At 38.7% G+C, this 25,235-nt stretch overlaps 1 protein-coding gene across 34 annotated transcripts in view; it reads right to left on the minus strand.

Moving 5' to 3' along the window:
- Positions 1 to 889: 889 nt before the first annotated feature.
- SNAP91 (synaptosome associated protein 91) overlaps positions 890 to 25,235 on the minus strand; it is a 134,394-nt gene continuing 110,048 nt past the window's right edge. For 16 of the 34 annotated variants that reach the window (XM_043542604.1, XM_043542598.1, XM_043542591.1 and 13 more), the window contains 9 exons: positions 16,960 to 17,097; positions 15,491 to 15,631; positions 13,629 to 13,659; positions 10,602 to 10,713; positions 10,007 to 10,030; positions 7,041 to 7,124; positions 6,853 to 6,957; positions 4,785 to 4,886; positions 890 to 2,286 (listed from right to left, as the gene is read on the minus strand). In XM_043542604.1, the coding sequence (XP_043398539.1) occupies positions 4,794 to 4,886; positions 6,853 to 6,957; positions 7,041 to 7,124; positions 10,007 to 10,030; positions 10,602 to 10,713; positions 13,629 to 13,659; positions 15,491 to 15,631; positions 16,960 to 17,097 (728 nt within the window). In that variant the 3' untranslated portion in view covers positions 890 to 2,286; positions 4,785 to 4,793. Of the gene's footprint in view, positions 2,287 to 4,784; positions 4,887 to 6,852; positions 6,958 to 7,040; positions 7,125 to 10,006; positions 10,031 to 10,601; positions 10,714 to 13,624; positions 13,660 to 15,490; positions 15,632 to 16,959; positions 17,098 to 25,235 lie in introns of those variants that run through there. The other 18 variants (XM_043542602.1, XM_043542592.1, XM_043542583.1 and 15 more) reach the window with 6 other exon arrangements.

Consider the following 25,235-nt stretch of genomic DNA (forward strand, 5'->3'; position numbering starts at 1 on the left):
TATTACTAACAGAATAGACCATAGTTTCTAAACACTGATGCATGTGAATAACTTTATATATAGTTTATTTGCAGAGCTTGGGCCTATGTTTATCTGTTTGATAAGGGTGAAAGAAACCAGCAGCAAGGTATCTGTTAGGGAAACTTTTGAAATTTAAAATTCAAATGGAATCTTTGCTGCAAAGCATTTTGGGATGACTCAAATGATCACAAGTGCCAAATTCAGTTCTGGCTTAAGGTACAACTTCAGTTATTTTCAGTGAACTGCACCCATTTAGCCAAAGGCTGGATTTAGTCCAAAGACTTTGCATCTATTTTAAATATTAATTGTTCTAAAAGTTGTGTTAGACTACTAAATAGCTGCAGCATTGTAAGGTCAGACAATTTCAAACTATTTTTACTACCAGTTTCAGAATTAGAAACTCATCTGGAAAACAGTACTGATTGACTTAAATTTAAAGTTTATATTGTGGTTTTTAAATGTTTCAGTATTTTAAATTTTTGTGAAATCCAGTCTTTTAGTTGGAAGGACATGTAAACTATAAATTGTTTGTTACATGTCATATACATTACAAAGGTGTAAAGACTAAAGAGAACAAATTGAAAAACAGGATTACTTTGTCCAGAGTATGTCACTTTGTGCCTAGTCAGTTTAACTTTTTTCTTTGCTTGTATGAGTATTTCACAGAGCAATATGGGAAAAGAGATTTTAACCACAGGAAACAGATTGTAAAAGTCAAAGTTTAGTAGGGGACTCAGGTGTAGTTAGACACACAATTTTTGGAAAATGGTGCACTTTTAAAACTGTGGAATGAATACATTGAGAACTAGTGGCTATAATCCTGGACCTTTTCTTTTATGAAATTAGACAGACAGTATTTGTGTTCATATTTACTTTGATCAAGGGTGTTTATTGCATCTCAGAGGGCGTACATGCACTGGGTTCTTAAACCAAAATACAAAGAAAAGCTATTTTGAAATTAGCTTTCTATAACTTTTTCCCCATTACAGTGTATGTTATCCCCACAGTTAATTCAGATACAACCACTTTTAATGGTACCATACATTGATTAAATAGTTAATTTGAAAGACTTAGGTGAACATCTTTCCAATTCAATATGTTTTGAACAAAGAGCTGCCAAGCCACTTGTAACACTGATCAACAGTGACCTCATTTAAGAGTCAAAATCTTAAGCCAAGCCATCAGCACAAACAGTAGGAGAACAAACTAAAAATTAAAGAACACAATATGTACAGTAAAGGGTGTGGTTCTCTGGATCAGAATGAGGTCTAGTCACAAATAGTACAAAAACTACTCACAGCATAGTTGGGGAATGAAAATACACTACTAAGGTATACACACAGGTAAGCACTAAAACAACAGATGTACATAAAAGAGTTAAATAAAAATGCAATAATGTTATAACTACAGACACACCAAAGAGTGCTTTCATATTTGACATTCTTTAATGTCAGCACAACCATGGCTGCTTTTTTCAACTACATGGAGAGAAACTGACCCTTTACTTATTTTCAGTGCATTTAGCAAGAACTGATAAATAAGCGAATTTAAATGAACTCAAAAACAGTTAAAATATATTTTAAATAAAAAAGTGATAAATACAGTATTCTTTCAGATATGATTTTTCATTGTTGGTAAAGTAATCTGAAAGAAGTATTTGTTATGGAAATTTACCTTTATATTACTTTAAATTATAATATAACATATACAATGCCACAAAAATAAAACATTTCTCACAACAACTGAAATTCCTGTGACTGGGAAAAATGTATTCCACACAAAGATTTTGTCTAGTTAAGTGTTTCTTACTATTGGTATTATCACACTATGTTTTGTAACAGATAAAGAAGAAACTGAACGTTTAGGGAAATTTCAGGTGTTTGTCAAAAGTTATATACATTGAAACCTTCAAAAACACACAGACACATCGCTCCAAATGGCTCACCACACAACAGCTGCATAATCTGCCCCCACTGAATGGGTTCAGAAAAGCACTAGAAGGCATCAGAAACATACATCCATTGTTTAAACTGTAGAACACAAATAACCCAAGTACACAAATTGAGAGAGAGTAGGGATAACAGCTAAGGTAGTACACATTCCTAATGTTCACTTTCACAGCTGTGCTACACGTTTCAGAAGGAAGAGAAAGTCTGAATAAGCACTGGGTTTGGTACTGGTGGCTCACTTTAAAACTCTGAGCATCAATCTGCGATTTGTAGACGCCAAACTCACATTTTTACTATCCAGTCAGAAAAACTGCAGCTGTGAAGACAAAAACATAGTTAGAAGGAATAGGTTTCAGAGTAGGAATAGAAGGAATAGTGACACAAGTCTTTGACTCAAATTTGATTCAAATGGCTTGCAGAGCAGCTTTAAGGCCAAACTTGGTATACAAAGGAATCAATAGTCCCCCTTATCATACCTAAAACAGCTATGAAACTACTCTCTGGAGGAGTGGCTTTCATACAAAAACATTTAAGAATTCAGCTATTTTCTAACTTGAACTCTGATGGAGGTGTCTCCCCAACAAGTTGGGGCCTCAATATTGCAACTGGACCATCGTGCTTATGTAGAGCTCTTTGGAGACACTGACTCCTAATTACAATGGGTTATCTATGCTCACCAATAGCTCTAATTCGGTCACTATCTATAGCAGAGATTCTCAAAATTCATTGGACTGCGACCCCCTGCTGATGACAAAAATTACTGCATGGCCTCAGGAGGAGGGACCGAGACCTGCCCCTACATAAGCTCGCCACCCCAGGCAGGGGACCCAAAGCCAAAACCTGAGGTTGTGGGGCCAAAGCCGAAGCCCAAAGGCTTCAGCCCCAGGTGGGGGGCCTGCAACCTGAGCCCCGCCACCCAGCATTTAAGTCCTTGGGCTTCAGCCCCAACCCCGAGCAGTGGGGCTCAGGCTTTGGCACCAGGCCCCAGCAAGTCTTGGCGACCACATTAAAATGGGGTTATGACCCACTTTGGGGTCCCAACCCATAGTTTGAGATCTGCTGATCTATAGCCAGCAATGGATGTAGGTGCACAGTGTTGACCTCAAGTGTAGACAAGGGCATGTTGAAGAGAGTTTGCACTGGCTGAGCCAATCAGTGAAAAACCCAGTTTGACTTTGTCTACAGTTATATGCAGAGCCGTCCCTAGACATTGTGGTGCCCTACGCAGCCCCCCCCCATGGGGGGGAGAAATGGATCCAGGCCTCCATGGGGGGCGGGTGGGAGAGGGCTGCGCCCAAGGTCTGTGGGGGGCAGAAGTAGGCTTGGAGGGGCAGGAGAGAACCACCCCCCCCCCCAGCACAAGCTGGCGGAGTGGGCTGGGGTCAGGTCACTCCACTTCCTGCCACCCAGGGTGATTGCAGGGTGGGCCTGACCCGCTCTGCTCCACTCCCCTGGCTCCCAGCCTTGGGGGGAACCGCCCCCCAGCGGCACAGAGTGGGCTGGGGCCGGGTCGCTCCACTTCCCACCACCTGGTGAGTGCAGGGTGCGCCTGACCCTTGCTGCAGTCCCCTGGGACATAGCTCAGGGGAAGGAATGCAGTGGGAGTGGGGCTGGGGCAGAGCAGGGGTAGCTTTCCTGGCCAGTTCAGCCGGCCGGGGGATCGGGCTGGCCGCTGGAGCAGCATGCAGCTGTGTTGTTTCTGTATGGGTAAGGATGGCCCTGGTTACGTGTCACCAAAGGTGCAGCTTCTTCAGTCATTGAATCAGGACAATGCTCAAATTCTTCCTGCTGTCAAATTTTCACACGCTGTGGATTGTACTGAGTACAACAAAAAACTATCACCAGAGATGATGTAAAGCTGCTACTTTCTCTTGTTTAATTCTAATAAATGGCAGAAAAGACTATTCAACACAATTTCTCATAGCCTATCTTCTCTACTTCGGTGATCTTCAAATTTTATTGGTTGGCTCCCTCAAACCATTTTGTGATGTTCTGGTATCAACTCTCATATTCCTTCCCAGAAAGATTTATTATGGTTACTATCTTTTCCCTCCCCCGCCCTTTTTAATTAATTAATTAGTTATTATTCTTTTTTGGTTGCTCCTCTTTGCCTCTTATTCTCTCTCAGCTCCCTACTCCCCTAATTTCCCCTTCTCTCTTTCAGTGTATCCTCACAGGTGTTTGTTCCCTCCCTAATCCATGCTTCCCCTAGGCTGTTCTACATAGCACTGCTCAGTGCCTTCTACACATCATGGCATAAGAGCCATGCCCTGTAGCACCCCACAGGGAGACATGGAGAGACCATGGGGCTGGAAGCAATGAAGGATGTAGGCAATACCCCCTTCCAACCCTATCAGAGATTTGGCATCCTTTGAGGACATGCACATGTTTGGGAGTCTGAATTGCACTCATTCGTAACAGTGATACCAAATCAGTTTTATGGCCACAAATCAATTTCTCACACCAGATTAGGATTACAGTGTAGGACTAGTCACAAGAAGAATTGATGTGAAGAGGAGAGTTATTAATAAAAAAAATCTACTACAACCGCAGCATAAAGAAACAAGATTGTCAAACAGAATGGCATGGAGAAGTAGTTATGATTTAAACCTATCTTACAACCTGAAAACACTTTTAAAAGGGCTTTAACTTGTACCTCCAGGTTCTCATTCACAGTTGTATTTTTCTACAAATAGTTGCAGGTTCTTACTCAAATTTAAAGGGAGTGGTATGCTTGTAGTAATGTTTTATACTAGTTAACTGCTGCAAACTAAATACATAACCCAGGTAAGTTCAAAGTCAGCCACAGAATACCTTAATTGTTTACAAGAAATCCTTGATGTTAAGATCTGCTAATGGGTCCTTTGTTGGAGGTTTCTTGGGACTCTGAGTGGCAGGTGTAGGGCTTGGAGAGAGCTAACAAAACAGACACCAGCCAAGGAAAGCAGAAAAAGAAAGGAAACAGATACACAAGCATTAGGTAGATTTAATTCTACACAACAAGCACATTACAAACATGCAAAAAGTTAGAGATTTTGATTTATGGGCTTAACAGTGTCTTTTCTCGGTCATCTCTTCTTTGACTCCTGTGTTTAAATTTCAAATACAATTACTACAAAGTTTGACAGTAATTTGGGGAGGGATAGCTCAGGGTTAGTAAGTTGGGGGAGGGATAGCTCAGTGGTTTGAGTATTGGCCTGCTAAACCCAGGGTTGTGAGTTCAATCCTTGAGGGGCCATTTAGGGATCTGGGGCAAAAATTGGGGATTGGTCCTACTTTGAGAAGGGGGTTGGACTAGATGACCTCCTGTAGTCCCTTCCAACCCTGGTATTCTATGATTCTATGACAATGCTTAGCGGACATTTTAATTCAAGACAAAACAAGGTGTCCTGGTTCTCTAAGTAACTTTCTAGTCATATTTGGCAGCAGTGAATATTCTGTTCAGTGTAGCCATTCAATGATAAGGGAGTTTAGAGAGCATCTCAATACCTAATACGCTTGCCCAAGCAGATTAGAATTTCTCTAACTGGATAGTTAGAGAATTGTTTTGAGCACTAACCTGGTAAGAAGGCAGTTTAATTGTAGCAACCGTTTAACATCAATGTATGGAATACACAATATATTTTTGCAGAATAACTTAGCTAGTGTTCATTGGCATAAAGCAATCTTTATGCAAAGGAAAAGCCAAACATACAGTAGGTCAAGCTATAGAGTTCACAATATTAAACAAAAAAACTACATCAAAAGAACATGATTAAAGTTGCAAAGACAAGCACTCAAAAGTTAGGAAATAGGAGAATGAAGGTTCCACAAACAACCTTAATTTTGGCTCCCTTAGGCTGAATCATAATGCATATGCACAATTATGTGATCCCATACTATGTTTTCCACAGGACCTCTACCTCATTCAATGCATTCGATGGACAACACTCATTTAACGGGCTGCTATTCAATACTTTGTTTTTTCCTTACTTCTCAATGTGTTGCCCATGCCTTGTTTATGGCACACTATTTCAAACCCCATTCTGAAGACAGAATTAATTTCCTCATAGGCTTATATCTATAGTGCTCATCAGTGTAGTACGCAAGTACTTCCACCATTCGTGTATTTATCTTCAATACTATTATTCCTGCAGTCCCCTGTCTCATTCACTACACATCCCCCAGCTTCAGCAACAAGTGAAACAAGTGTCCTACAGACAACAGTATTCCCTCCCCACATAGCCCTTATTCATCCCCAGAGAAGGTCCATCCTGTGCCCTGAATGAGGTAGGGTCATGTGGAATTTTTCAGCAATTTTTCAAATGTTCATAACTTGGCCAAATTTGGGCACATTGTCACAGGGACATCAAAAGACACATCCCTTACAAAGGCCACCCCCCTTGCCAAATTTCTCAATCTCTGTTCCAAAGTGGGGGTAGCGGGGGAAGAGAGTGCCAGGACTTATCAAGGAAATGATTGCCAGAATTTAACATTAGTGAAAAACATTTTTTCCTCTAGTCTTCTTCTTGGCAATGACTCAACTGTTTTGGCAGAAGCTTACCAATCACTATCCCTACACTGAAGAAAGTTCAACACCCAACTTTTCTGTTTGGGCAGAGAAAATATCACGCATATAAAGGGAAGTTTTCATGTGATTTATTCTCATAAGGCTACATGCACTTCAGTGGAGTTAAACGCCAACACAATAAAGTTCTCCTTTATCCATATACTCAGGACTGTATATAGATAGCATTTAAAACCAAGTTTTCAGCCAGGGTTTAATAGGAGGAAAAGTTTACACAACAAACGGCTGGAAGGGGGCATGGAATGCAGTGCCAACACCACCCTATTTCTACTTTAAAACTTATTTAATTATTTTACATATAAAGAACAGACTTACTTGTGCACCTGGTCCAGATGCAACTCCGAATGGTGGCCTCATCATAGGTTGTCCATACATAACTGGCTGCTGAGACATCATGGGTACACTTGGTCCAGCAGGAGGCTGCAAAATTAAAAAGTTAAAAATATATAAGGTTGCTAAAATTGATTAGGAAGAGTTATTTAATGAAAAAAAATATCACTCACCATTCCAAATCCTGCTCCTGGCTGTGCAACTGGGGGGACACCTGAGGCAGGAGGAATAGCACTTGCTGGAGGCACAGTTCCAGTCTAAAAGCCAAAAAAACAACAGATGATAATTTCTATAAATCCAACTGCAATTACATGGAATAAAAGTGGGGAAAAATCTTATTGTATTTCAAGATCAAAAATGTCAGAACTGTTGTACAAAATGTTAAGTAACAGATGTTACCCAAATTGCACAGCAGCCCACCTCTATGGCAATTCAGCCATTTTAATTCTCAAAACACTGAAAACTGGTCATTAGAAACTTCAAAATTTGGTTTCTAGAGAAGTATCTAGAAGGTATATTTATGTCAATGACATTAAACTTTAGATAGTCACTTCTTACTAGGATTTGCACAGTATGTTCTGCTTTACAGATAGAATTCTTAATTGTGAAAACAGCTTCAATCTATTATCCATGTCTTAATCTAATACAACTAGAAAATGACTGCAAGGGAAATCTTCTGTACAGAACTGCAACAATACTTCCCATTTCTCTTCTTCCCACCAGGTAACACTCTTCAAATCTGTTATAAAGAGGACAGTGATCAATTGTCCTCAATATCCACTGAAGGTTGGACAAGAAGTAACGGGCTTAAATCTGCAGTGAGGGAGATTTAGGTTATATATTAGGAAAGGCTTTCAAACTATAAGGATAGATAAATAATTGAACAGGCTTTCAAGGGAGGTTGTGGAATCCCTATCATTGGGCATTTAAGAACAAGTTAGGCAAACACTTGTGAGGGATGGTTTAACTATACGTGGCCATGCCTCAGTGCAGAGGATGAACTAGATAACCTCTCAAGGTACCTTCTAGCCCTACATTTCTATGATGCTATATTAGCACCCTTGACTGGTTGTTGCTCCAAACAAAATGAATTATAAAGACTGTTTAGAACATGTTACACATAACAAATCTGGGGTTGTTTATCTTGATCCAAGATAAGCAACACAGAAACCTATAGATCCTGGTCAATTAATTACTGGGATGGATTACTGTACGTCTGTATATCAGTCTGCAAACTCCATTTTCTTTTGTGTACACCATTTTGATTATAAATGTGCTGCACCTTCACTTTTGCCTGTTAGCCTCTATATTTGACTGGAATACCCAAGAGATATTAGCACAGAATCTGTGCACCCATTGGTGGAGTGCTAACCATGGAGAGCTTTCAAGAGTCATTATTAACCTGGATGGTCTTCCATTCAAATGGAAACATCCTAGAGCAATGAGCTGGCTGCAGGTCAAGGGAGCTAAAATCCCTAGTTTGGGTACCAAACAACAAATCACCTGACAAGGGACCTGAAGTTGCTTGGGGGAAGAAGGCGGTTGCCTGATATAGAGGGCTGAAACTTTATAAGAACAAGTACTGCTCTTAGCAGGGGCTCTCTCACCAACCAGGACATAAAAGGCATGGCTGGGCAGGAAGAAAGGAGGGTCCTGCAATTCTGAAAGGACTGACGAAATCCCGAAAGGCTCCCAGAGTGGTGAGGACAGGGGAGGGAAGTAAGGAGGGATTTGTATGTAGCTATTTTCCATAGATCTTTACCCATTGTGCTTTGTCTATGAGTAAAATGTAACTTGTTTAGAAATTCCTTTGTAAGATCTGACTGTTAACAGCAGTTAGAGCAAGTAACACTTACTTTAATGGTCACAGAATCCCTAAAGGGTGAAACAGTAACCTAGAGCATCCATGGTTTCAACTGAACTCTGCGGCGCATCAAGAATTACTGGGGATGCTTGGGAGAGCTAGCACTAGCTTCAGGGCCGAGGCAGTTGGACTGCTGCATATCTTCTCAGGAAGGGTATGTGTGTGTGTGCGCGCGCGCGCTAACACGCTTCCAAGGAGAGTGCAAGAAACTCTTTAAAAGCCAGCACTGCCTTTAAAGTATCCTCCTACAGTGGTCCAGAGCAGAAGTTTGGCAAATATTTTTACTAAGCCAGGCTTTTGAATGATCAATACAAATACAGGTAGTCTGGCTGAAGATTAGAACCTTTGGATAAGCGTCTATGATTAATTTGTGTCTTTTACTGTTTTTGTGCAGTGCCATAGGTACCCTCCATTATAGACACTAGACAATATATAGTAATAATTTAACTGCTTGACTCTTTAAAGAAAGTTCAACAGTCTTAGAACTATTAAAGTTCACATAAAAATTAAAGTCCATTCCTATTGTTTAAAACAATAGCAGCAAGAAGAATCATGTAGCTAACATTTCCATGTGAATTTAGTACTCTCAAAAAGTGTCAGACTGGGCACAGCCAAAGGACAGACAGCATAAGCAGCAGTTCAAGCTTCAATATTGCTCTGTCAGTGTATCTCAATACTGACCTAAAGGGACTTTAAGGGTTTCAATCTCCATAGTCATTTCTATGTCACTGGTATCCTTGTTGGCAGAGTTTTAATTTTTTTTTACTGGCTTTAGACATCAGCGAACTGTGAACTCTACCAAAGCCACCCAACCCATTTCCTAGAGACCAGTGAATTCCTATCAGATGGTAACTACTTTCAGTTACAACCAGCCTAGTCTGGGTTTGAATGAGTGACTAGAAGGGAAGTTCCACATCTCATTATAAGTCTCCAGATGCCTCCAGGTCCTCAGTATTTCAATATCTGCTGGGAACAAGGATATCCTGAAACAACTGCTTTTAACTTGACTTCCATGAAAGAGCTTATTACTAAGTTGTTTCTCATGAACGTACTACAAAGGCTAGTGGATTAAGTAACTGGTCACAATGACATGTAAGAGCAGCCACATTAATATATTAGTGACAATTTCCATCTAACTTTAAGCCAGCTGTAAGACCTGTAGTGTAGGCAAAGAGCAGTTAGTATTTTCAAGTTTAGTTTAAAAAAAAACAAAACCCAAAAAAACAACAACTTTGTAAGTAGAATTAGTAAAACTTTACAATTAAATTCACTTACATAATAGAAAATTGCCCAACCTTTCTGGTAAGAAAAAAAGTTGAAATAGTAACTAATTCATTCATCAAAATTCCACACCCACATTAAATGGAAGCTGAAACAATGATTGCAAAAAAATGTCCCCCCATCCCACCCCATGAAACATTTTGCTCATAAATTACTAAAAGAAAAATATCACACCCTATTGTCTTGGAAGTAACTGACCACTCTTTCTGGCACATATACAAAGATCCTGAGCAGGTGTAGGCCAATGTAGTTCGACTGACATCAATTCCACAATGCTGATTTACATCAGCTAAGGATCTGGCCCACAGACATTGGTCGTCTCAAATCAATGTTTTCCGTCTTAGTGACATTGTCAGAGATACCACAGTATTTCCCTACAGTTACAGACAATTAAAGTATCTCCGATATCACAACATGTTTAACAGGTGGCTAATGTTGATTAATAGTCACAATTGTACACACAGTCCCCCAGAAAAACACAGGGAAGAATACCAGTTTATGTACACAGTAGTAATAATTTGTTCTTATTTTATCACCACTTGAGTGGTGCTGGACATGAAGTGCTAGGATTAATTACTGAACTACATACCAAGGGACCAGTTGGAGGAACACCAGTTGACCATGTTGCAGGTGCTACTTTTGGTTGCCAGTTAGCTCCTCCCGTTAACTTCTTTTCTCCAGCATTCCACTGAAGGTCTCCCCTAATAGGGATTCAAATGCAGAAGCAGAGATATAAATCAGAATAAAGCTGTACATTGAATGTTAAAACTCAGCACTCTGAATGTATGTACATTAATTTATATAAACACTAAACAAAGCTAGCACGCACGTTAGTTTTTGTTATAGGCAGCTGAGAAATCCTGAACACATTTAGTGTGCATAGGTTGTGAATAAATTATCTCTAATCTCAGTGGTGGTCATTAGCTATGGTAACTAAACTGCCAAGTTTATGATAGTCTATATCAAAAGATGAAAACAGAATTAATGGTGAAAGCCTTTAAATCTCATTACCAATGAGTAATTAGCAATATATGAGGAGGCAAAACATTGTTTAGTGCTATATTCACATTCACTTGTATGGTATTATAATCTACAGGGAAGGATACAATTTATATCAAGGCAAAAAATGAGGGATTGGCACTGCATATTCTACTGTTGATAAAGGCATTTCACAGTTAAGAATCTTGTTCAGAAAGCTGCAGCAGAAGAAAAGGAGGGCTTTTCCCTTCAGAACACTCAAGTTGTAGGATTCAAGATCTACAAAAAACATTCATAGAAAAAGGAGGAATATTTTCACCCCTTCTAGAAGCAGAACTATTACTAAGGGGTAGCCCAACATTTGATGTTTTAACAAAAGACTGCCGGAAAAAAAACAGGATTTGAGGCACATGACAAACCGGTACATCTCCAAACCTGGACAGTGTTGGAATTCCCCACCTTCTGACCGCAAACCAGTTAAAAAGGTAAAACTCAAAGTGAAGATTTTAAGAGAGCCTGTGCGCCCCATCATCTTAGGCATTGGCACCCTGACAGCAGGATTGTCTGGCTATGTAGACTCCCTCCTCAGGCCCTATGCTACCAGCACTCCCAGCTACCTTTGAGACACCACTGACTTCCTGAGGAAACTACAATCCATCGGTGATCTTCCTGGCCACTATGGATGTAGAAGCCCTCTACACCAACATTCCACATAAAGATAGACTACAAGCCATCAAGAACACTATCCCCGATAATGTCACGGCTAACCTGGTGGCTGAACTTTGTGACTTTGTCCTTACCCATAACTATTTTACATTTGGGGACAATGTATACCTTCAAATCAGCGGCACTGCTATGGGTACCCGCATGGCCCCACAGTATGCCAACATTTTTATGGCTGACTTAGAACAACGCTTCCTCAGCTCTCGTCCCCTAACGCCCCTACTCTACTTGCGCTATATTGATGACATCATCATCTGGACCCATGGAAAAGAAGCCCTTGAGGAATTCCACCATGATTTCAACAATTTCCATCCCACCATCAACCTCAACCTGGACCAGTCCACACAAGAGATCCACCTCCTGGACACTACAGTGCTAATAAATGATGGTCACATAAACACCACCCTATACCGGAAACCTACTGACCACTATTCCTACCTACATACCTCCAGCTTTCACCCTGACCACACCACACGATCCATTGTCTACAGCCAAGCTCTGCGATACAACTGCATTTGCTCCAACCCCTCAGACAGAGACAAACACCTACAAGATCTCTATCAAGCATTCTTACAACTACAATACCCACTTGCGGAAGTAAAGAAACAGATTGATAGAGCCAGAAGAGTTCCCAGAAGTCACCTACTAGAGGACAGACCTAACAAAGAAAATAACAGAACGCCACTAGCCGTCACCTTCAGCCCCCAACTAAAATCCCTCCAATGCATTATAAAGGATCTACAACCTATCCTGAAGGACGACCCAACACTCTCACAAATCTTGGGAGACTTATCAAAAGTAACCTATTTCCCCTTGTTTATTCCTTCCCCCCCGTACTGTTCCGTACTGTTCCTCAGACATTCTTGTTAAACCCTGGATTTGTGCTGGAAATGGCCCACCTTGATTATCATACACATTGTAAGGAGAGTGATCACTTTAGACAAGCTATTACCAGCAGGAGAGTGGGGTGGGGGGAGGGAAACCTTTTGTAGTGATGAACACCCATTTTTTCATGGTCTGTGTGTATAAAACCATCTTCTGTATTTTCCACAGTATGCATCCGATGAAGTGAGCTGTAGCTCACGAAAGCTTATGCTCAAATAAATTGGTCAGTCTCTAAGGTGCCACAAGTACTCCTTTTCTTTTTGCAAATACAGACTAACACAGCTGTTACTCTGAAACTTGCTCTACAGATGTAAGGCTTGTTTGATGGGACAAGTGGGAAAGAATCCATTGGAAACTTTGGGTGAAATCCTGATCCCACTAAAGTCAAGTTGAATTTTGCTTCAATGGAGGCCAGGATTGCACCTTTTGTCAGTAAATTGGGACTGATTTTGTTTTAGAGTGTAACTCAGAAAGTGGGAAAACTAAGACAGGAACAAAACAAAACAAACAAGACATGGTGGAAAAGAGTCAAACAATGATAATTAAAGTAATTTTACATTCTCCTTTTCTCAAAAGAAAGAATACCATGGATTTCCCCCCTCTTAGCTCAGTCTAAGTAGAGGTTGTGAACCAGCTTCAGTAGTCAGTGGAGTCAAACAATCACAGAAAGCGTATCTAAATATAAAGCTCAGCAAAAAGATAAAAGGAAGTGGGTGAACTTAAACACTACATCGGTTTTTAAACTATGTATTTCGTGTTGTTTCAGGACCTAAACTTGTCTCTAGTTACCCTGCCAATGCTGTGGTTTAACAAACCCCCATTTCTTTAAAAATATATCTCCCTATTAGTGTGGAAACCGATAGACTCTACTAGAAAGATAGTGGAACGGACTACGTTCAAAGTGCTATCAAATACACCAGACAAAATGGGGGAAAAGTTCTCTAATCTTTTAGTTTTATTAATCTTATGTATTACAAGGACCAGCATTTTTAAACAAAAAAAAAAAACCCACCCAAAATTCAGAACTTACTTTTTTGATGTGGTGCCAGAAATTCCAAGATCTGAAAATCAGAAATGAAATTAGGATAAAAAAAAGTTACTTGTTTATAAAATTAGGTGAAGGATTCTGTCAAATGCTTTTAATATAAAAACATCTGTGCACCTGCCCAAAACTGATCCAACAGCACAGTTCTAGGAATAGTACTCATTTTTTCTAAAAGCCCTCTAAATAATGAAAGCTAAAAATTGAAGCACACCAGTTTCATTAATGATTTCCTTATGACAAACTTGTTCTTCCAAGAACTTAACATTTCTTTAACATACAAAAGAAATAAGAAGCCTGTAGAGCCAGTGTCATCGTTTCCTTAACTGTGTATTTATGTACGTGTACAAAATAAAACGTAAATATGGTAGTTTGGATCCAAGTGTCAAGTCTAGTTTATCTTTTATGTCATACTTCTCAGAAGTTCCAGCCACCTGGGTGTAGATGTGAAAACAAGTTGGTCTTTAACAGTGTCCTTTCAAATTTAAAAAAAATAGTGCATTGCACTGCTAGGCTAGGACTTATGTGCACATCAGTTGGCTCTCTAAGTTTGTAAGCAGAGTTAAGTGGACTTAAATTTAAAAGGTTTTGGAATCCCAGTGATTGAGAATTTTTTTAAAATAATATTTTGCTCCTCCTCCATCACCAGTAGAGATCCTACAAAAATTCTGCTGTGTTTCCCCTGTGTATACCCACTGCCCACAGATACACAGGAGTAACTGAGGATGGAATTTGATTTGCATGATAATTTACAAGTGATCATGCATAGAAGAAAAGAAGCCAGCTTTGCTCTTGCTGATCAGATAATTGTTTTTAGGGCTGACAGAAAAAAAATCTGTTTGTAAAGCAAGTACATATTAGATGATGTCATTGAGAAACCTGAAACAGTGCAATTTCTATGGTCTTTTTTGGACTGCAACCACATTTTAAATATAGTTACCCATTGGCCCAAGCAGTTGGTCAGTATTAAGGGCCTGGTTGGGTTGTTTCCATTAGGAGAAGAGATTGATTATACAAGTTTGGGGTGGTTTTTGTGGGTGTAATTTTGTTTATTTACAAAGAAAATACAAAGTCCCATTTCCCTGAAAAAGTAGAAATGATTTCTGAGCAAGAAAACTAAAGTCTGCCTTTTCAGTGAGCACTCTACCCAAAAGAAGCTCTCTCTACTTCCTCCCAGGGCCATGCACTGCTGCATCTCCTGTTGTCTGCTGACTTTCTCCTTGATATTTGTTTCCTTTCCCACAGGGACACAGCTGCAACCAACCAAAGCTGGAGTCCCTACATGTGTAATCAGAGAAAACCCTTAAATCACATGGCTTTGCCTCTGCTAGGCCTCGCCACGCTGTCCTGTGCCTTGGGCGGTGGCTTCTATTATTTCAGCTATCACTAAGCACCCACTGACTTTTACCAGATCTGACTGACGGCTGTTAGTAACTCCTTCAGCCTAATGTACACCTCTAGAATGGCAAGTGCTATTTTTCCCATCTGTACTCTAGTCTGTTTCAAGTATCTAAGCTTGAAAATGTGTTTTCAAGAGACAAATTTGTAAATGTCCCTTGGATTATAGAACAGACCAATTTAGTCTGCTTGAAAACAGAAGCTCTACGATATGGATCAAACTTGGCACAAGACCAGGAACTGAGCTGTGAAAACCTAAGCACCGTGGCCTCCTACAGAGAAGGACTATAGCAGAGAGGCAGGACTCTTGAGGGGTGCAACAGACGAAGCTAACATACAAGTGACAGCTATATTTATGTACTCAAAAACAAATATTATCAATAAGTTGAACGAGTTGAGTAGTTAAGATCATAAGTCCTTTTAAAAAAACCAAAACAGTAGTTGTAACTTACTGCCTACTAAACTTGCGAGAGATGAATCAAGATCACTTCCAAGGCCTTTGCTTGCTGCTGAAGCTGTTGCAGCTGAAGCTGCTACAGACTGACCAGATGGAATCATAGTTGGCATAAGAAGATCACCTAAACCATCAAACACTAGAATTTAAAGAAAACAGCAGTTTAGATAGTAACCTTTACTGTAATATTCCTTTAAGTAACACCACTGCACAGAACCTTTAGTATTACTTAACAAATGACCATAGCACAGACAATCACTACACAGGTATTACTAATACATAATTTCACATGAAAGAATGCCAACACGGCATGCATGATATTTTACTAACACTGAAATGTAGGATTACCCTGAAATAAAAATATACTAATGAAGACTGGAACAATACATGCCTAAATGGTTACAAATGCATTCTTAAACCTGGTAACAAACTTAAAAATCCCAGAGCATTGCCCCTCTATGTATACATGTTTGCAAAGAGGTTTAGAAAAGCTATGTAAAATATTTTTTTAATAGATGTACAAGTTACTGCAGTAGGAGAGCCAGGAAGATAGACGATTTTAAAATGTTTTAATTGATAAACAGGTTCCTTTAACATATCAATTAAAGGGATCAACAGGGATGTAACTGGTACTCTTCATCCACACTGACAGATCTAACTTCCCCAGAGCAGATGTTGGCTTCAGGAGTCAGGTTTACATATCATAACTCAAACTGCTTCTCTTTTGCCTGGTTAGCCCACTATTATTTTAAATAAGTTATATTACTTTATTCCACCACAGTAAATATTCTGATCCACATTTGATGTGCATGCTAATGTTATTTCAACAGGCAAGTGTAGCATATTATGCACTGGCAAGCAACCAAATAATCAAGCAGCAGTACTACTCAGATTTCTCTCTTACTCATTTAGTTGCAGAACTCACCAATTGTAAATTTGTAGCAAGGACCCAGCATGGAAAGTGTAGAATGGAAGAGATACAAACAAAATGACAGCAGTGATGAAAAGTTAAGCTTTATGTCAAGCAAAGAAGACTATCTTGATCTCAGTTTTGTGTAACTGGGTGCCATGCAAACTTCAGGGCTTCAGCAACAGCAGCGAGATCACATGCCTATACTCTGAATACACAGTACAAAGTGTTTTGTTTTTCCTCCGATAACTCCTAACAGTCATGCAGATAAGCACGTGCAAAGAGATGACAAACACTTATATTTGGTTTCTGCTGAAAATTGAGAGAAGATAATGGGAACAAGGAAAGATTTCCTAGAATTATCCCCACTGCTGGTGAATGCTTACGGTACTAACTGGTATTTTCTCTTTCAATTGATTAAGTGATAGAAAATATTGATACCCGTGAGAATTATTTTTATATCCTTTGTATTACGAGCAGTAATAATTGTATCATTTATATTAGTGTTGAATGAACACATTTGTTCTGAAGATACACAAGGGAAACCCTTCCCTCACCTGATGGATCAAATGAGCTGCCACCAGTTGATGGTGATGTTCCAAAAGCTGCTTCAAAGTTGGGCTGTAATAAGGTGGTTTGAGCTGGAGTAACTGGTGATGGTGATGGAGAAGGAGCAATGAAAGAACCTCCAAAGCCTTTAAAAAAAAGTTACATTAAACAAGGTCAGATGCACCCAGATGGAATCACAAAATAAAAGCCTTGACATACTTACTGTTCTTAAAGCCATAACATAATATAGTTACTCTATCATTATGCTTTCTGATATTAGATAATAAGCATCTCTTGATGTAATGCAAAGTATTCTAGTAAAAATCACTCTAAAACCAGCTAAAGGAAGATCTACTGTAACTGGCAAGTTCTGGGTTGCAAAAATCATAAGACAGCATCATAAACCTAATTTGTAACTTCACCCACAAATGAAATGCAGTCACCTCTGGGGTAGAGCACAGCAGTTTAATAGCACATTCAGTGCACAATGTAAGACAGACATTCAATACACCTTACCCAATTATAATGATAGGGGTAATCTATAAGTAGGCAGAATGCAGTTACTGGGATTTGGTCAGGACACTGGGGTTAGGAAAGTGTACCATGAGTTGTTTAATGACCCTGACTTGAGTAGTCAGGAATGCCAACAGTACCTCTTAATCTCATCTAGGTTAAATACTGACTACCTATTGATTCAACAACCAACCAAATGAATCACCATCACTACTTCCTATAGCACATGGGCCTTCTTTGCACCTCTCCCAAGTTCTTATCTAACCTGACCCTTAATTTCATTGATTTCTATTAACGGTACCACTTTCCTTTACATGACTGGGCTTTTAAGTGGTTTCCAACTATAATTTTAGATTTTTGAAGTACTATAAAATATTGTAAATAAGAACAATTATATGATTTTATAGATTTCTTTCTACAGCATTTTTCCCCCACTGACTCCTTGATTTAAATTTTCCTCATTAAATAAGAAATGTTTTCCCTGAAAAATGGAAATAAAAGCAATAATCCACCACATTTCTCTCTGAAAATAGTTCTGTGCCAATGTAACATGAGTTGAGCAGTTCTGTCTGCCAGCAAGATATGGACTGATAGTTATGGCTTGTTTTTCAGGAGGTGTGAAACACCCACAAAGCTCAATGAAATTAACAGAAGCTGCAGGTGTTTCATAACTTTGGGAGACCAACCAGTATAGATTATAGTCACAAGGTCAATTTTCAAGTAGAATAGTCAGCAGCCTAGAATATTTTCTTGTTGCACTAATTTCAGGTTGTCAGGATTTTGGTTGCATTGGTTGAGGACACAGCATATATTAGGGATGAGTGATGTCACAAAGTATAGGAATGAAAATCAGAACCTTGAACTCAACTTGTGAAAGAAACGAAGGAGGAACTGACAAACTGTTAAGATTTGTAGTCTACACATTATGCTAAATGCTTAAAGATACCGAATCTATTAACATTTTTAAGGCAACAACACATGGCAACTGATGCACTTTAGGGAGATTATGACAGATCGAACACAGACATTTTATCCACTTGCAAACTGTAATATGTACCTTCAAATGCCAGACTACTGTCATAAGGAAAAAGACAGCCAGACGTGAATGTTTCTGGAACACTGGACACAAGTGTGGTAAAGTGGACTACCTTCAATTTAAATAATTAATGCTTTAACAAATGAAGTGTTAAAATTTAGGAAGTTAAAAATATATAAAAAACTCACCAAAAGTTATTGTAAAACAGTAATATACATTATGTTTCTCATAGCCGTTTAACCCCAAACCAAACTTTTGCCCCAAGCTGTGAAGGAGCACATCACGTTCCCAAAGAATACTTCATTAGCCCACTATTCTAGGAATAGTAGCTTTGGAATGATCCTGACACCATTTTCTAGCATATGAATGCACTAATAGATTACTGTATCACTTCTCAGTAATGTTGATTAACCTCAATTTATCCGCCACTCTCAGTAATCATGAGATACTGGTAACCTATATACATAACCTGGCAGGAATTATGCCTTTCTAAAAGATCCCAAAGAGCCATGACGGGTAGCTACTTCTCCTTCCCAAGGGTTTGGGTAAGATTGGTGACAAAGTCAAACCCTTCTTGCAACTATGCCTAGTAGATGCACAACAGCATAAATTTGAATTAAACTGAAACAGGTTCAGAGAAGGACTACTAGGATGATCAGGAGAGGATAAGACTTCTCTCTATGAATACATCAGAGAGATATACTCCAGAAAGGGAGGAAGAGTTATTTAAACTGAAGAATATTGGCACAAGAACAAATAGGTATAAATAACCCAATAGTACATTTAGGCTGGAAAATAGAAGAATGTTTCTAATTAGAGGAGTGAGGTTTTGGACCAGCCTTACAACAGAAGTTGTGAGGACAAATGACCTAACTAGTTTTTAGGTTGGAGATTGGCAAATTTATGACCGAGAGTACATGATGAGGTTGCCTGTGATAGCAGGAGACTGCCTATGACCCACAAGGTCCCTTCCAGTTCTATGTGCAACATGGATTATCATGCCAGCAGTATGATGTTCCAAGTTTTTTTTCCCCCATCACAGAAGACACTATATTCCAGTTATCTCCAGATACAGAGGAGCTGGTACGTGGCATAACAGCCTGCCTGTTCAAAGTGTATCTAGGAAAGACTGAAGCAATGCTAGTTGGATAAGGAACACCACTATTTCATCCTTGATCAAGACTGCAGCTGTCTTAATTACTAGAGGTCAGGGGCCTTGGTTATGCTAGACTCACTGACCTTGGACATCTGGCTAATTAGTGCCCTTCCATCTCAAGTTAGCCTGGAAATTCCTGGACAGAGCTGAGAGTGACCAGTCCGCAGTAGTTAGAGATTTGCAATTAATGTGATCTAGAGCTGCCAAATGCTCTATCTGGGGCCCTGATAAAGTAATTAGGAACTAGACAATTAAGTAGCCTATGTAAATAGCTAAAGAAAGAATATCACTTTTCCAGAACCTGCACTGACTTCCCTTTGTTAGCAGATCCACTTGAGGGTTCTGCTAGGACAAAGACTTGAATTACCCTCATTATCTCAAACTGCTTCTTTCCAGGAACCCATATCAGCTGCAATCATCAGACTCACTAAGATTTAGAGTCCAGACAAAAACTTATGAGGAAGATGAGCTGCCTTTACAGCATCTCATAGGCTCTCGAACATTGTCCTGAGGGAGACATGTCAGCTTCAGATCCCTCTGCAAAATTCCTTTTCAGTCCCCAGAAAAATGAAAGCAAAAGAATATGTTCGAATATTTAAAGAATAGATGCTCACAAATTAAGAGCAGAACAGAAACCCAGCTGCCCTTCTGGAAATTTGTTCGTATTCCTATAATCCATGAATATAGTTCTGTGGTGACAGGTGCTTTTAGCAGAGCATAAATAAGTTCTATCCTTCTCTCAAGACTGGAATGGTAGATTTGGAAGCAACAGATCACATTTAGCCTTACAAAACAAACTCCTCTTGTTATGGAGGTGGCAATAAAGTTAAAGTGGTAGGGTTTTAATTTGTGCATAATTTTTATAAACTTGCTTTATATACTATTACATAGTCATAGATTTACCATTTTAACTTAGTTTGCTTTTAGTCCTTGTGAATTTGCTACATTTGAAAACTGATCATAGTATATTTATCAACTTACACTACTTAGCTAGCACATCCAAAGAAAGATCTGAAATGTTGAGCAGTTGCTTGAAAGGAGTGAGGAATATTAGAAGTTAGACTGGGAGAGAGTGAAAAAAAAAAAAAAAAAAAAAAAGAAGGATTCAAAAAGCAATCTAGAAAGAAACTATACTAAAATGCTGTCTTGAAGTTTCCCTGTACTCATTGTTTAGGAGTTTCCAGTTGGCTAGCATTTATTCTACATGACACTAGGAATAGGCTTGAGAGTAGAACTGCATCTTCGTTCAGTGAAGATTGCTAATACAAATGTGGACAACAAAATGATAGCAAGCAAAACTAAAGTTTCAAATAATATGGAATTTTCTGGATGGATCAGATGAGTATCCTTTACTTCCAGACAAGACTGTATTTTTTTTTATTAGGACAAATATATTCTATTACCAGTTGTGTAGAGTTCCTATATTTTATACACACACGCGCGCGCACACATATATACGCGCACACACGCGCGCGCACACATATATACGCGCACACACGCGCGCGCACACGCAGTTTAGATTATAGGATTAATTACAGAGAGGAAGCAATTCAATAAAACTTTAATAAATCATTATATTATCCTATTCCAATAAGTTTCTCAGCAGAGAAGAATAGGAGAAAGATATTTTTTCATTAGGAGATCTAAAGGAAGTAAGCCAAGAACACAGCCAAACAGTGTGATACTCTACAGAATACTTACAATTACGCATAATAAAAAGGTACCTGTAATTTTATGCACACTTTCACTAAAACTAAGCATTCAAAATCCTTGGAGAACAAGCCTTCAAGAACTATGAAAAATCAAGAGGATTTTATATTTAGAATTGGATTATGCTGCAGGTTATACATCTGCCATTATCTGAGGCAAACAAATGGTTAGCAATATGCTGTTATGGTTTTACAGAGCCTTTGTATCTGCCAAATTGTCATTCAAACCCCATTGGTAGCCATTTTGGATTTAAAATGTAGAAGCTCTGTAAGCAAGAAAAAAAATAGTTTACTTAATAGTAAGTGAGGCTGTTGGAATTTTACCCTTTTTCACAGGCACTTCAACATGTGGATCCAGAAACACTGAAAGAATAAAGCTTAAAGGAAGGATCACATGCCTCAGTGCAGGGTAGGATAGGCAACTGTGGGTTTGATGAATTCTAACTAAGCCTCAGTTATCCAAAAAACAGGCTCACGTCCTCCATCCTTTACACACAGAAGTCTTGATTTAATACAAACTTCACCAATTTTTTCAAAACCTCAGCTATCAAGAAACCTCCCCCCCCAAATACAATGGAAAACTGAATATAATTTGAAAGCTCCAATTACTAAAGCGTAGGCAAAATATTCAAGGAATTTCTATATTCCTAGATAGACATCATTTTCATGCTGAAAATGCATTTTTCGGAGTAAAATTGCTTTCAGCCTGAATACACAAGATTGTGATTTGATCTTTTCAAACAGATTAGCTCTTTTTTCAAAATTTCACCACATGGAGACTGGTGAAAATCAGTTGCTAAAGATGCTGTAACATTTTCTGCAATTGTACGTATTCCTACAAGTAACCAACAATGTTCTCATTCATGAAATTGGCTAGATACTCCTATAAAATTGTCATTTAAGAAATTTAACAAAAAGATGGACTCTAAATTAGAAGGCAAGGACTGCCTTTACTGACGGCTCCTGGTTTATCCACATACTCAGCTTCAAGCAGCTGTCTTGGAACCAGTATATGTAATCATTTCTGGAATGGGCACTTACTTTCTTGTAATGAAATAGAAAGTTTTCCATGCATATGTTTAGATGCTGGTGAGAGATGTGTTCTCCTTTGGATTTACCCTCAAAAGAAACTCACAGCACTTGCAATATAAAAATTCTCATTTCTATCTTGTATAGGAGAGCTTCCTTATTTAAGGACTTATTGCGTGAAGGGGACCATATAAGAATGTGGATGAGGAAAAAAACTAATCAATATTGACCAGCTGAGAAAGATTTAAGCCACTTTAAAGATGACAAAAAGAAAAGGAGTACTTTTGGCACCTTAGAGACTAACCAATTTATTTGAGCATAAGCTTTTCCACCCCACTCTCCTGCTGGGGGGAGAGAAAACCTTTTGTAGTGGTAAACACCCATTTTTTCATGGTTTGTGCGTATAAAAAGATCTTCTGTACTTTCCACAGTATGCATCCGATGAAGTGAGCTGTAGCTCACGAAAGCTTATGCTCAAATAAATTGGTTAGTCTCTAAGGTGCCACAAGTACTCCTTTTCTTTTTGCGAATACAGACTAACACGGCTGCTACTCTGAAACCTTTAAAGATGACAGTATGCCAGTATTTAAAGGACAAATATGATTTAACAAATAGGACCAAATAAGTAGTTCACAGGTGCTGGAACAATTTTTATAGTGGGGAATGCTGAAAGCAATTCCACAAAACTGAAAACCTTTTATGTACAATGGAAACCACTAGAAATGAAGGAGTGCTGCTGTACCCCAAGCACCAATGAAGTAGTTACCTGAAAGGCAGCAAGGAGAGATTTTCACTTTAATTCTGAATTAAGAGCCCATGTATATGAGATAAAAAGGAGTATGGTATTATATAGAAAAAGCAACATTTTCAGTCTGCTAACTCAAGGGAGAAGAGATAATACCCTTAGTTACTGGACTTGCCAACTTCACTTTCTAGACTAACCAAAGTCACGGTGAGTTAGTGACTATTCTCTGGCTATTTAGAAATATATAAATAAGTTTCCTGAAACTAGAGGAAAGCTGGCTTGGAACTTTTTCCACCACTGATTTAGTGGCCTTTTTGGTTTGGTGTAGAACAGGTAGCTTGTGTTATCTGAGCCCAGTATACACCACCACATCAGGTTTGGTAGCATAAAAAGGTAATACTTTTAAGTTGGTTGTTGCCTAATGTAAGTCAATAAAAAGGGTACTGCTCACAAAGTTGGCACATGGAAAAGATCAGTGAGGATAAGCTGAAGCTGCCTGAGTAAGAAGAAAGCCAAATACGTAGTGGTGGAAGGAGGAGGCCATAGTATATGGATATTTCTGGTTGATATGTATTTATTTTTACTGGAAGCGAAGCAAAAAAGTGTCATACTTGTACCCCAGAAGGAACAGTATGTTACATGTATGCTTGGCAATGAAGCTTCAAGGAATCAGACTGACATGAGGTGGTCACCTTAAACTTGAAAATCAGCATGACATCCCCAGTTTTGATTTGGTGCCATACTCAGCACAATTCAGGTTTTTACAATCCCTTCTGATATGAACGAAGAGTGACAAACACTTTGAACGCTTAGGGTGTTATGCTGGTCTTTGAGATGCCTCCCTTTGATGAAGGGGCACAAAGGCAGATACAAGTTAAGTGGACAGGTTATTTAAAACAAAATAATACTCAGAATTTGTTGCCTCTTCTATCTGGCTCAAACAAGGATATGGGCATATGTGCCAAAAATCACAAATAGTGTCCTCTATCCCAGTTCCTCTTACTGCGGGATACTATGAGTTTACTTTCCACACAGTTTGGATCAATTAAATCAGAAGAAAACAACTTTTCATCCTACTTTTCATGGCACTTCTAAAACTAAAATTATGCACTGATATTTCAGCCATCACTTAGAGGTTATCTTAATTTATGGTCTATAATCTGCAGCACAAGAAGTACTGTAGGACCACTTTGATCAGTAACCCAAAACTGTGCAATTAAGGTATTTTAATATAATTTAAGTAGAGATGCCTTTGCAGTAACAGATTTAAATTCAAATGAGTTTATATTGTTTGATTTAACAGAAGCTTAGCAGTACCACATAATAGTTGTGAGGTTCTCAGAACCTCACTAAATCTTCAGTTTATAGTAACTTTGAGAGCTGCTCATTTAGATGTTTTCATTGTTTAAGATATTTGTATCATATTTGACCTTATCCTGATGATGCATGGTTTAGGATTCTTTTTTCTCAATGCAGAGTTCTGTCCAAAAACTTTAAGTCTAGTACAGTACTGAACATATTTAGTCCAATAGATCATTCTCTAAAAACTGCTAACAGCAGTTATCCTCTGCTTCTCAGTTAGCCAAAATGCAAAATGGGGTAAGTGATGCTTGCAAGGATTAGTTAACATATCTTCAGAGTTCTAAAAATAACATTATCTGAATATTGTCAGAAATTAAACAAACTACAAATGGTGATACTTTCATTTGTTAAATAAAGCTTGTACAGCTGCGAAGATACAGGACAAATGTCTAGCACGGAGAGGTTAGTTTAACAACACTGACACAAGCAGTTACACATTAAAGTTATCAAAAATGTAACTAGTCTAGAGCAAGTTTACTTCTTTAAATCAACTCATTTCCTAGAACTAAAGTTATCCTGTTTACTTACATAGCAACACAAATATGCATGGGACCATACAATAGACATAATACCTATTTCCTGCCCTGAAGTAAAATCTAAAGGAAGAACAAACAGGAGGAGATAAGGAGAAATAAGGAGAGTAAAGTAGGGTTAGGAAAAGGGAAGAATAAGAGGATGAGAACAATATGATCATGCAGTCACTTAGGAGGAGATGTGTCATGAAAGTAGTAAAA

Source organism: Chelonia mydas, chromosome 3, assembly GCF_015237465.2.
Source record: "Chelonia mydas isolate rCheMyd1 chromosome 3, rCheMyd1.pri.v2, whole genome shotgun sequence".
Taxonomy (NCBI): domain Eukaryota; kingdom Metazoa; phylum Chordata; order Testudines; family Cheloniidae; genus Chelonia; species Chelonia mydas.